This window comes from Photinus pyralis, unplaced genomic scaffold, assembly GCF_008802855.1.
Source record: "Photinus pyralis isolate 1611_PpyrPB1 unplaced genomic scaffold, Ppyr1.3 Ppyr1.4_LG1, whole genome shotgun sequence".
NCBI classification, from domain to species: Eukaryota; Metazoa; Arthropoda; class Insecta; order Coleoptera; family Lampyridae; genus Photinus; species Photinus pyralis.
In genome coordinates this window covers 69,595,150-69,608,608 of record NW_022170249.1, presented here as the reverse complement: position 1 = coordinate 69,608,608, position 13,459 = coordinate 69,595,150, and the positions used below count along the sequence as shown (strand labels likewise).

The 13,459-nt window shown below is 34.6% G+C and overlaps 2 protein-coding genes and 1 long non-coding RNA gene across 7 annotated transcripts; 1 reads left to right on the top strand and 2 right to left on the bottom strand.

The window, feature by feature from the left end:
- Positions 1-378: 378 nt before the first annotated feature.
- Positions 379-2,832, bottom strand: LOC116166460. The gene has a single exon (XM_031481413.1). The coding sequence runs from the start codon at positions 2,830-2,832 to the stop codon at positions 379-381; it is 2,454 nt and encodes an 817-aa protein (XP_031337273.1).
- Positions 2,833-5,652: 2,820 nt separating this feature from the next.
- On the top strand, positions 5,653-8,217 carry LOC116159153. 5 transcript variants are annotated; one of them, XM_031472088.1, is made up of 8 exons: positions 5,653-5,786; positions 6,306-6,562; positions 6,611-6,895; positions 7,186-7,257; positions 7,312-7,547; positions 7,592-7,754; positions 7,810-7,907; positions 8,089-8,217. In XM_031472088.1, the coding sequence occupies exons 4-8, from the start codon at positions 7,194-7,196 to the stop codon at positions 8,125-8,127; spliced, it is 600 nt and encodes a 199-aa protein (XP_031327948.1). In that variant the 5' UTR covers positions 5,653-5,786; positions 6,306-6,562; positions 6,611-6,895; positions 7,186-7,193; the 3' UTR covers positions 8,128-8,217. The 5 variants fall into 5 exon arrangements, with proteins under 5 accessions (XP_031327948.1, XP_031327944.1, XP_031327947.1 ...); XM_031472084.1 differs by having other exon boundaries at positions 7,176-7,257; XM_031472087.1 differs by having other exon boundaries at positions 6,611-7,127.
- A 4,589-nt stretch (positions 8,218-12,806) lies between these two features.
- On the bottom strand, positions 12,807-13,457 carry LOC116160150. Its single transcript, XR_004143149.1, has 3 exons — positions 13,373-13,457; positions 13,148-13,319; positions 12,807-13,102 (listed from the first exon to the last, which is right to left on the bottom strand). It is a non-coding gene; the product is annotated as an uncharacterized LOC116160150 (long non-coding RNA).
- Positions 13,458-13,459: the final 2 nt, after the last annotated feature.

Sequence of the window (13,459 nt, the reverse complement as noted above, 5' to 3'; positions counted from 1 at the left end):
GAAACATACTCCCACTTTCAACTTTGATGTAAATGTTCATAACCACACATCGCAACTCGCAACACAGAAGAAAATATCCAAAACTGGAGGAATTAATTAAAATTTTGAAAATCAGTGTTTAGCTGTTAAAATGGATTTGCACAAAGTTACGTCACACGCTCGTGGTCCCCTATTGGCCGAAAGTTACCATGCAACCTATTAACTTTACTAACCTTGGAAGTACCCAACGAAGTACCTACTTGTACTAACTAGTAACTGCCAACTTAAGAGATGAGTTACCAAAAAAAATCGACTATAATCACTGTCTTTGTACAACTGTTTTCGGCCGAAAACAGTTGTACAAAATCATCATTGTGACACCGAAATAGAAAAAGACTATTAGAGTTGCCGTTCATAGTCACACAAGTTTCGCGATTTGGGAAAGTGAGCCGCGCCCACGAGACCAAAGACGACTCGACAGTGTCTAAATGTAATAATTTCTCCATTACGGTACCAAAAAAATTTCAACATTTCTTTGTCAGACTCATTCCCAAGTCCAATCATTAAGAATGCTTGTTTAATATCACCTATCACCCCAATTTCATATAGTCGGAATCGGAGTAGAAGAGGCATCAATTCACTTATTAAATTGGGTCCCGTTTCAATGCATTCATTAAGTGAAACACCGTTTATACATTTTGCTGATGCGTCAAACACCGGTCTAATCTTTGTTGTTTTTCCCTCTTTCACGACAGGGCGGTGTGACAAGAAATGTCCAATATCCTTATTATTATTTACCTTTTCTATAATTCCATCTTCTTGCCACTGATTGAATACATTGTCATACAAATCATACAAGTTATTTTTTACCAATCGTTTCAAAACAGAATTCAATCGAGTCTCAGCTAAACCTTTATTAGTAGGTAATGTAGGATGACCTTCGGACCATGGAATGGCTACATAATACCTATTTTCGATAAATTCTATATTTTGTTCGAATGAGTAGATCGCTAATTCATTACTGTCATGTGTCACATTAGGCTTTTCAATACCCAATGCATCTAAATCCCATAAAGACTCAGGGTGTGAAACCAGCGAACATATAAAGTTTGTCATCGTCGTTGTGGACATCGATGACGTACCTAAAAGACACCATCCCAATACGGTTTCATATGCAATTAATGTTTCGTTAATAAGTTTCATTCCTGTGATGAAACTTCCAATTGTGTCTGCTCCAATTAGTATGTCAACGGGTCGATTTACTCCATCTTCAGCTAGAATTATGCCTAGCTGGTTTATTTCCTCAATCATTTCACAATTGACAGTGTCAATTGTTCCACAAATCTGTTCTTGATCAAGGACCTTCATTTTAAACCTCTTATTACCACCTAAACTTATAAGTTCAATTTCATAAAGATTGTGCGCTATCTCTGAGGATATTTGTCCTCCGAATAACATGTGTTTGAAAGTGTCTTGTCCTATTAAATTTGGCTTAATTATTTGCACTAAACGTTTGGTTATATAGCTCCTATGGGATGCAGAATCTAACAATACGCGAATAAGTTGACCTGTGTGTACGTAGCAAACGAGAGTTTGCATTATAACCATTGGCTTGTCAGCACAAGCCACTAAAGTGGGTGTCTCCTTAACCGCAGTTGTAGGAGTACGTGGAACACACATAATATCGTAATGTTTTTGATTACATTTAGAACATTTAACATACTTACGACACTGAAACCGACAGTGCCCGGGACGCAAGCAAGCAAAACAAAGTTTTTGGTTACTCACAATTTTCTGCTTCTCCTCAATAGACAATCCTTTCTTGCAATTCTGACTAAAATGAGATTCTGAACAAAACACACATGTAACAGGTCGAGATTGTTCAGATTTTGATTTTTGTTGAGGTACAGCGACTAACGCAGCAGCAGTACTCTTCGACGGTGAAGACTCGACCTTACAGTTTTGTATTCTTTCATAGGTTTCTGCTTCTTTACTCAGGAACTTCATCAATTCGTCTAATTTATTTTCATTTGATTTTGACTCACGTCTTTCCCATAGTATCAGCGTTTCCTCCGGCAGACATTCTTCGATTAAAGGAACTAATAATGCGGTTCTCTCACTATTGAAACCGAAGGACTCAAGACTCCTAATTTTCGCTGATATGACATCATTTAACTTTGATAATGATGGTCTGCTCCGGACTAAAGCGAGCAATTCTTTATATATAGCATGAACAATTAATTCATCTCTTCCATATCTATTCTTTAAATGATCTACAGCTTTATCATAGTTTGCGGCAGTGTTAGGATATGTGTCCATCAGTATCTTAGCTGACCCTAGTAAACTCATGCGTAAATACATAAATTTAGTAGTTTTATCAAGATCTTCACTGCTGTGTATTCTCTCAAATTGTGACCAAAACGATAAAAAGTTACCTGGTGCCAAATCAAATTTTTCTAATGTCAATCTAGGCAACTTAAAATTATTGATCTTTCCAGATCCATCACTCTTTACAGTACCACTATGACCATCTTCATTGCTTATACGTTGTGTTTGTAGTGAACATATCGATATTTTTTGTTCTATTATAATACGACACTTATGTACTTCTTCTGTTATGATGTGACAACGATAATTTTCATCCTCGCATTCCTTTTCGTTATCCAAATCGTCTAACATCATATCCAGGATTCTTTCATTGAGAATGTTGATCTCGGGTTCCAAATCATTCAACATATTAAGTTTCGCTTTTAATTCCACCACAGGTACTTCTGTATCTAACATTTTATTCATCAGCTTCGTTGCATTGCTCCTCAGAACAGCTCGTTTCTTTTTCAATTTTTCTACATCCATTTTCCGATGTGGGTACTTTGGATTTTTCTATACAATTCAATCTCACCACGGTCGCCAATAATGTTGCGTTTAAAACAGATTTTACTTTTCTAAATATGACTTTTATTATCCTTCAAAATTACATTCATTTCATACTACTACTTACAGCCACCTCTTTCTTTTCAAATACAATCATTTATGCATTCTTATTCTTATGAACTCGACATTTGCAGTCTTTGGAATAGGTTTTACTATTGCTATTTCCCATAGGGATGGAAAGTCACACTCTAAGATGGCAGTGTTTACCAGATGGGTAATGTATGGAATAATAAATGGACAACATTGCTTTATTAATTTTATGTTAAGATTATTCACTCCAGAGGCATTTGTATTTATGTTTGAAATAATTTTATGTATTTGTTCGCAAGTAACGGTTGTAAACACGAAATCAGCCCTACCAGCAACAAGTTTGGTTTTATTATACGATTCTATCGTTCTATCAACGGTCCCATTGAAAGTAGGTATAAAATTAATAAAAAACGAATTTATTTCCTCGGCGTTTGCATATGTGACGGGATTTCAATATTTTTCTTATGGATCAATCCGCTACAGAGTCCGCTACCATAAAATTGACGCCACTGATTGAATTTGTTTGCACAATTTATAGTTGAGGTTTTATTTGAACCACAAGATTTGTATAATTCCGGATAGATTTATAATATTGCCTGTGTTGTGGATTTCCCGACTTCCTACTTTTACGCAGAGCTTTACCTAGGTATCTCTTAGCTTCATTAAATATTTTGGTGTTCTCGGAGACCCATGGCGATGAAGATTTTAGTTGTAAGGGGAACGCGAACGCTAAACAGATGGCATAGAAGATTATTAAAATAGTTTAGTTTATCATTTACACCATGTTTATTTAATATATCGTGAAATGGCAGCGAATGCAAATGCAAATGGGCAAATTCGTGTGTATCAAGTTGTTTGTAATCCCGATACAATAAAGGGCGTTGTGGCATTGGTTTTTTAAAATTGAAATTTAAGGTAGCAATGACAACGTCGTGATCAGCCAAGTCACTAACGGGGACTATGTCGCATGTACAAACACGATCCTGATCATTAATAAATAATCATAAGGTCGAGAATGCTGCTACTTGTATACGTAACACGGGTAGGAGTGTTAACCAATTGATAAAGTTCAACGTTTTGCAATGTAATGTTTAAGTATGCTACCCCGGGGTTATGATTCATTAATAGGTTTAAATTGGTCTCCCAGGCATACGACATATTCATGGCTTACTATAAATCTTGTTAAAGTTTCCTCAAACTCATATATAAAATAGTAGAGATTACAATGTGGCGGTCTGCACAGACAACCGAGTGCTAGTTTTTTTATCATTAATCAGTAAACCTACCCATATTTGCTCTATTCTACCTGAAGAGCACAGTACAGCATAGTTAAAACATCTCTCGATGTACGAGTATATAGCGACTCCACCACCACGGCCATCTCTATCTCTACGGAACAGAATGTACCCAAAAATACTGATTGGATCATCATTATCACTGCTGAGTCAAGTCTCCGACACCATAACGACATCGCAACTACCATTTATCACGAGATCTGCAAAATTATGAAATTTAAAGTTAAGTACATTTAATCATAATAAAAGAGATATATAATAATTTTGGCATGAATAATAGTAATTTAAAAAAACACGAATTTCGGTAAGGAACAAATAATTTTTCAAAAATTTTTGCGAATACGGATATAATTGAAATTGGACGATAATTGTTCCTATCAGTTTGATTCCCTTTTTTTTAGGATCGGAACACTGACGCAATAGCACCTTAGGAGAAGTGAGGAGCGTCTGTTCAAAACCAGACATGTCCAACTTCGAATGAATTTCGTTTTTCGACTGTTTCCGAAAGATTTTATTGAATTAAATACGACTGTGGTAACTGAATTGATCAAAACAGATCATGTCCCTTGTAAAATGCATAGCGAAAGTAGAGCGTTTGATCAAAATCAGACATGTCCACTATTTAACTTCGCAAGTGAATACCTGATCAAAACTAGACATGTCCTTAACTTTTATAATAGCATTTGTAAATAACTGATCATGTCCTAAGTGATGCAGATTCCTTTGTATAGGTTTATTTTGCATTATTGTCGCAATATTCGTCAGTGGATGGCACCACCTATTAGCTATACGCTAAAATTAATCACCTGTTAAATTTTGTTGTGTTGTTTCACCGCTATATTAGTGCTTAAAGGAATAAATAGTGCGCTCTTCAGGTGAAGTTCCCACATAGCACACCAAGTGCTGTGTATATACGCAGTAGATACGAGATATACCGTACGTTCATAGTATGTACATAGTATACAGTTGCAAAGTACATTCCTTAGTGCATGTGCATAGCACATGCTCATTAGAACTGGAATTGTAGATATGGATCGAATGTACACTGTAGGTACTTAGTATATCAACTAGTGAAAACATTTTTTTAATGTTTTGCTTCATTTTATGTACAAAATTTGAACAGTTTTCAAACACATAGTTATCCTTGCCATTTGCGCTAATAATGTTGTTTTTTTTGGCAATCAGTTATTCAATTATTGCCATTTACAATTTTGCATCAAAGCATATTAAGAAAACATATAAACAACATAAGAAATTATTTTCGGCAACTCGCTGTTACGATTATGTACTATTTTATTTATTAATGCGACTGTTTAAACATGCTTATTAAAAAACTTGAATAAAAACAAAACGTTATTAATATTTAAAACTGCCGCGTTGATCGTTTCGCAATGTTATTAACGTGTGGCGCTGCAAGCACCCTGTCAAAACCGCGACGGCTAAGGCTAAAGCGCGTTGTCGTTCTCCAACTCCATCAATAAACAAATATGGTCGCCACACATTGAATTTCTTTTAAATTTTTGTGTGGTGTTATCTGAATTAATTGTAAAGGTGAGTTTAATTTTCATATGCGACTTAGCTCACTTTTGTAATATCATATCATTAAAGATGCCTTATGTTGCTGTAGTGAATCCTGACGAATTAAGTTAGGTTAGGCCAATTTTACTACCATTTATACATTTTATTCTCTTCAATTTCAATTCCAAGTTGCTGCTTGAGGTATATTTTTATTTACTGCATATGTAGGGCAGTATGATGTCATACAAACTAAGTGTGTGTTACTGTTGGCGTACTCGGTGTATCGAACGACTGCTCTTTTGTAAAAGTATTCGTTACTCAGAAGACGAGACACAAGTTAATATTTACTGCAATTTTACGTACATGTACTCGTTTCCAACAATTGGATCTTTTCGGCTCATGACGCATTCTGTGCTTATTATGTTTTGAGCAATGATTATGGGTAAGTAATACTGTTCGGAAACCAACCTAAACGTAATGAATACTCAAAAATAACGAAAGTTGACAATAATAGCGACACTATAGCGTTTGTGATTTTCATTTCCCTTTTAGTTCGTTTTTGGTATGGATCGATCAAAAAAAAAGAAAATTTGATTCGTAAACAACTTCACAATGCTGTTGCACTTTTGGAAGTGGATGCAGTGGCAACTAACCGTTCACAGAGTCATTCATTTTTTTGTGATTCAACCACGGCAAAGTCTATTTTCCAACAACTAAAGATGTTAAAAATATTAGAAATGCGATCGAAACTGCTGTAGAACCTTCATCTACATGGCCCAGCTATAAAGTTAAAATACTTTCACGTTGTGGTAAGTTATTTAAATATACACATTCCAAAATTAATGTAGGCATTGCAGATAATTTTGCGCAAGCGGATAGACGTGCTGCACGTGGTACAAATAGTGATAATGTCTCATCACATGGTGAAGAAATTGGAAATACCTCGGGAAATACTCGAGTTCGTAAACCTCCACTACGTTATGCATCTGAAGCTGAAACTAGTTCCGAGAGCTACCAAAGTGATGGTGGTTCATCTAGGGCAGCAACTCCGCCGTTAAGAGTGAATGACAGTGTTCATTCTCAATGGACCAAAAAAACGCTTCTGTCTGCGAAGGGCCAAAAACAAACCAATTCGTCGTATGGTAAGCTTGTAATTAAATACATATTTATGTGATACAATTTTTAATTAAAGCTTCTAATAATTAATTTTATTAAAACAAATCAAACCCTGTTTTTTAAATTTTATTTTGTTTCTTATTTTATTTAAATCAAAAAAATGTACGGGTCAAGATCTTTACGATGGAAATACAATTCCTCACCCACAACGACGTACATTACTTGATGATCGCACAAATACGCAATCAGTAGAAAGATGTATGCAAATTAAAAACTTGTTGATCAATATTTTGAGTTTTATTGCAGTGTTTCATAGATGCTTCCATGAACACTCCCACAAATTTTGAATCATCAGCTGGAAATTTGCAACGTAAAACGTTTCGCCATGGTAATCTAATGCTAATATGTTTAGTTTTTGTCTTAATTGTATATCTCTCAATAGAAACCGACACTGAAAATCAAATTTTCAATTTACTCAGAGATTTACAACGGCGTGTGGTTAGAATGGAGCTGAAAATTGATCAACTACAAGAAGGAATGGATCGCCAAATTCTACTTTCTGCTAATAATGTGATTAACGAAGACGTATTTAAAGATATTAAAGAATTTCTTCCATTAAAAACAATTCAACAACTTGTAGATTTTGAAGAGCTCCTGAAGCTGAAGTTTGATTCAGCGGTAAGATGATTTATAGTTTAAAAAAATCTTATTTTTCCTTTTAGGCAAAATTGCTTGGTTTAGAAGGAGGTGAAAATGTGAAACATGCCACAAGAAATGTGATGCGACAACTATTTTCAGATGAATTTTCTAAAGGTTTTTCCTGGAAAGGGGCCAAGGGAAAGAAAGCATTAAATTCATATGAAAGAACTGCACAACTTATTATTGGTAAGTATTAATAAAAATAATTGGGGGTTGTTTATAACAAAACTGTTATTTACAGAATCTGTGCGTCAAAATCAGAAGACATCTAATGCTACATCTTCTGATATAATTGCGGCAGCAAAGTATTATCTAGTAAAGTTGACGGAACGCCTAAAAGTAAGCTCTTTATAATATAAATGATACAAAAATCTTACATAAATACATCGGAATGTATATGTTAAACATATATGCACGCTCATACGTATATATAGGTACATATGCATGCATGAATTGTCCTAAACATATACTTTTGATCTGCAAATGTGCTTTGCTAATTATTTTTGTTATTTGGTTACAGAAAAAAGAAGCGAACGTAATCAACAATGCAGATATATAATAGCAACATAACAATCAACGGTATAGATATAATTAGATACTCATATCTTATAATGTATTTTACTGTGCAATATATATTTTTTGACAACCACCCTTTAGTTATTTACATTCCCACCCATAATGTAGGTAGGTAATAATACAGAGTATATACCAGGCATATTCTAGTAGCATGTGCTAATTATCACACAGAATATACTATGAACGTCAATCGTATATACGTTGAGTAGCTTCTAAGTACCTACTTTGGTGGCTAAAATGTGTAGTACTATGGATGTGCATTGCACATGCGCCATTATAATACTGCACCTACAATGCACATGCGATGTTCCAAGGCGCACATACTATGAATTTACTAAGTATATACGGTGGCTATGTGGGTTGTGGTTTATCTTATTGAATTTGAGTGTGTTTATCAATGGAAGAACATACTGTTGGCGAGATTAATAGTGGATCACGAAAAAAAACGTGTACCTACATCCGCACGTGCTTCAAAGGCAACCATGAGGTAAGATTTTGTCATCTTTTCCGTGCAATGTTGAAAATGTTGGTTAATATTATTAGGTACGCAGAGGCCGATCCTGATTTAAAATCATTTAAAACGTCCTTGCGACCATCACACTTCCTTTTCATTTTCCTCAAGACTAGTATGTGTCGAACAAAATAGGATACGTCCATATGAGCGTTTGTTCAAAACTAGACATGTCCATCATGACTGATCAAACATAGACATGTCCAATCCAAAATTTCCCTAAAATTGGGCATTTTGATGCAAAAAAATTCAATGATATCTAGAAAAGCATTTTATCGATGGCAAAAGGCCGATGCAGTATACAATTGTTTAATAAATTTTAAAAACACGGCTACAATAGTTTTTCGTGATTTTCTCAAAACTAGTTTTACTGGACATGTCTGGTTTTGAATAGACGATCCTCAAGTATTAGTTCGTGTACACGCATTAATAACTTCGTAAGGGGTAGGTACAGTGATAATTGTTTTTAGTCCAAAGCAGTCCTTGCTCTTATGATTTCTCATTTTTGAAATTGTCTCACATCATTGAAAGAAACTTCGTTAAACCGGAAAAGTGGTTTTAACTACATTGACATAAGGCATAAATTTTAAACAAAGGGTCTCTATACGCTGTTTTTTAACTAGGAAGACGGATTTAAAAACCTGATTTACACTGAAAATGTCACTAGAATCTAGTAACAAAAATAATAGACTCATTTTATACAGACATGTATTGTGTGTTGCGTGATGTATTTTTCTTTCACATTTGGATAGATTTCATTATTTATGCTTTTGGGTTATTATTTGATAGGAACTACTTTATATTATGCATGAATGAATTATAATAAATAGGTAATACATTGATAATAGGTAATAATGCTGCATACATTTTTTGACCTTTGAAACATTGTTTTGAATTGTAGTTTTAAATGTTTTATCAGTTGTAATACTACACAATCCACATTACAATTTACAACAAATGTTAAGTTATTGAACAAATTCCGAGCAATGGAATTATATTCATATTATTAAACAGCACAGTTCACTGTTTTATGTATAAGCGATTTAGACACTGTCTTCCGAAAGTTCACTAAAACTGTCACTGTCCTCCGATCCGAGTGAAATAATTAATGGTTCTATAAGTGTATGCATTAGACCATCCAATTTACACATCTTATTTTCTTCCTTAATAACGTGTTGCACACAATTCCGCCAATCGTCAGAGCTCACATTTGCAACAGCCTTATGACCACCGGAACGTTTCGAAGGGGTAACAATCCCAGTACTTCGATCTTCTTTAATTATCCGGTATACTGTTGATCGTGCAACTCCTAATATGTGTCATACTTTAATAACCAAATATATACCTACATCATTATTTACGTTACCTGTGGTAGATGTAATCTTCAACACAAGCGTAGCAAAATTCATATCCGGAGTATCAGATAACATTTGTGTATAAGTGTTTATAATAAACTGCTTTTCGGAGACTGATAAAATGACCTAAGTTTAAGCGACAACGTTTTTTCAAAGGAGACAAGCTTGCTTTACTGGTACTTGGAGTTGAATCCATCACCAATGCCAGTACACTTAGGACGCGAAATATCAACTTTAGTTCTTAAAAGAACTGTTTTACTTTGTTAAAATTTATGCAAAAGGACTGGGAACACACGAAAACTCAAAAATAAGTACAACAGTTAAGGATGAGAATCGCGATTAAATTTGACAGGTAAATCATGTCAATAGTATTTTTCCTGGGTGTAAAACGGGCGCAGCGCGAGCCAATAGAAACTAAGATTTTTTGCGGGAACTTTTAAATCCGTCTTCCTAGTTAAAAAACAGAGTATAGTTTGGTATCGAATAACTGGCAATATTACTGAAAAAAAACTATTCATTTTGTTCGGATCAATTGCGCATTTATATTTCTCTGAAACATTTTATTTATTTATTTTTTATTTCTCTTATTCTTAATAAGATTCCATGTGGCTTTAGACTTATTGTCTGCGGAGGACACGTATTTGCTGCAATTTTACTTGCCCGCAGTTTAACTTCAATCGTTTCTCTATATCGAATGGTGCGTTTTCTAGCCATAGTAACATATGGCAATGAATACTACCTCAATGTTGGAATTGACGAAAAAAATCTATAATTCGATATTTTCCGAATGGCTCTGTCAAATTCAAACCATTTATAATTGTATCAATCAATTTATCTACCTAAATATGAACAACAAATAACTGTATCAGCGTTAACTAACTCGGCTCTTGTTGTTGCATTCATAGGTCAAATATTTCTTCCGGAATGTCTGTACCACCTGGTACATTGTTTAGAAACTTATAGATATATTTTAACAATGGCAACCAATATGTTTCCGATGCACTTAAGGTAAGAGACACTGTCGGTTTCATAGAAAATAACTCTTGTTTCGAGTATAGGTACCAGTACTGAACAGAATTAGGAATATGGCGCGTGAAGGATTCATTGAATAAAAAACACTATTTTTATTCAATGGTTCCATAGTTTCTTTAGTGAACTATCGATTTTCGATGTCACTGCTAGTATCTAATATCATAGTGTAAGAATTGCTAATATTATGCAAGTTGCAAGTGTTTGCTCGACTTTAGACTATCTATAACACGAAATCTCATTATCTTTGTGGCCATGTACAAAACACGTCGATCACGTCTTCTTATCTCACTTGTAGCCATCGAATAAGCAGTGACTCGCACCATTGAATAATAAATCTTTATTCAATGCTCGCACCTTAAGGCTGCGTTAGGCTACGGCGCCATATTGAATAGTAGTTCAAAACAACCTGCACCCTTTTTCTATAAATTTCAAATTTTATGGCACTATTTGTCGAATTTCTTTTCGAATATCATAAATGTATTAGTACAGAATGCAATGATATACATTATATAAGAAATATTTTTAGTAGTAAAAAGAAAATCGACAATAACATGAATTTTTTTTTCATGGCGTAGAGAGTTGTTATTATTTTAATACATTTACCATCACCCAGAAAGCTTTGAGTTTAAAAATAAGCGGTAGAAACTGTATACTTCAGAAGATTTATAGAAAATCAGTACCACTTACTTTTCAAACAGCCATATTCATTTTTAGTTCAATACTTCTGCCGCAAGGAAAACGTGGCGCCAATGTAGGGCGTTGCAATTCAAAATATTTTATTTCGTGAATTTACTAATGTTTGTGTGATGTAAATAAAATACATTGTATTATATTATCCCATTTGGGTGACAAGTTTTCAACTAAACAGGTAGTAGTACCTACTTAGTTTCCTCAAATAGAAAGGTGAATATGTACAACGCGATCGAAATTGTACCGCTCTTATGAAACATGATTTTAGTAATCATTTGCCGCATCGCATATAAAGCTGAACCAATACTAACCATAACCTCTAAATCTAACTCTCCTGCCACCTCCCTTTCGAAACGTTTATTTCCGGTTTCCACAACCATTTGCCTACATCTTTTGGTTTTACAAAACAGTCTTTGTCAAAGCTACCAATTAGCAAGCAATAATTACAAGATTGCCGCATGCCTTTTATTGTGGAAGAAAATAAGCTGCTTTTGAAGTGCTATTTCCGTAATGGTAGTAAAGAAGAAAACACAGTTTGGACGTATTCGACTCGCCTGTGGATGGAGGAATTTCGGGAGGCCTATCCTGAACATGATGTGGACGATGAGAACTTACGTCGCCACACTCATTGTTAGTTAACCGATTTGACGATAAGGAAGTGTTGCTTCGAGAAAATCTCCTGGTCGCCCAACAGTAGCTAACGAGGCAGTAGTATTTAGATGTGTTTGCTCATCTTGAACAAAGCCCGCAAAAACCGTCATATGGCACCTGTGAGAAAATAGCGAGGAAAAGTTGCATTTCTACCCGTACAAAGTATCCATGCTACAAGAACTTCATTGGCCCGACTTTGAAAAATGCGTAACTATAGTATCAGATGGATTATCTATGAGCGCCATCAACAGGGCATGGAGAACCTTGATCTCCAAGAGAAGCCGGCAGTCGTTTGCAGCAAAGAAACGGCTTCCGGAGGATCAGTGTAGAGGTTGCAAGACGATGTGTACCAGATTCCAGCACTATTGGAACAATACAAAATGTTGTCTCTTACTGTGTACAAAAATTGGAACTATGTAAAATGACTAGAAAGTTTATTGTTAACTTTATGTACAAGCATGGTTATGCAATAAATAATGACTTTGTAAGAACTGTTATTATAATAGGTAATAGTTAATATAGACAGAATGTAATCATAACTTGTTAACTATTTCAGGCAACATCCAATCTAAATAAAAGGTAGTCAAGTTCGGCAGCATCACATCATTCCAAAACACCTCATCTTTTTGAATGATTTCAATATGTAATGGTTGTTCATCATTCACATAGACAATAAAAAAACATAAACTTTTCCTAGATATGTTTAATTGTCCCTGTATCTGAAACATTGTGTAAATAACAAAATAATAGGTTATAATATTCACCTGATAATAATAATTATGATTGCGTTTGAGTTGTAATTTTCCTGCATCATTCAATTGAAGACAAAAGCTTGGATAACTTTTTGATGACTGGGCTGCTTCTAATAATGTTTTCTTATCTTTTGCAGTTTATACTGACATTTCACCTCCACGATTGAATCCTCTCCTAGCAAACCTGAGGGATAACCATGTATAATAATTACATTAAAATATACAAGGTTAGCATACCATCAGGAGAAGCACCCAGGTATGGGTGTAGTTCATCTATAAATAATCCACTATCTACAATTTTAACATTTTTGGCAGAAGCAAATT

What these genes read in the sequence shown, in the direction of transcription:
- LOC116159153 (XM_031472084.1), top strand. Translation starts at nt 6,818, where the DNA reads ATGACAGTGTTCATTCTCAATGGACCAAAAAAACGCTTCTGTCTGCGA. An exon ending in AGCTGAAGTTTGATTCAGCG is followed by an intron (nt 7,548 to 7,591) that starts GTAAGATGATTT and finishes TTTTCCTTTTAG; the next exon opens with GCAAAATTGCTTGGTTTAGA. An exon ending in AACTGCACAACTTATTATTG is followed by an intron (nt 7,755 to 7,809) that starts GTAAGTATTAAT and finishes TGTTATTTACAG; the next exon opens with AATCTGTGCGTCAAAATCAG.
- LOC116166460 (XM_031481413.1), bottom strand. Translation starts at nt 2,832, where the DNA reads ATGGATGTAGAAAAATTGAAAAAGAAACGAGCTGTTCTGAGGAGCAAT.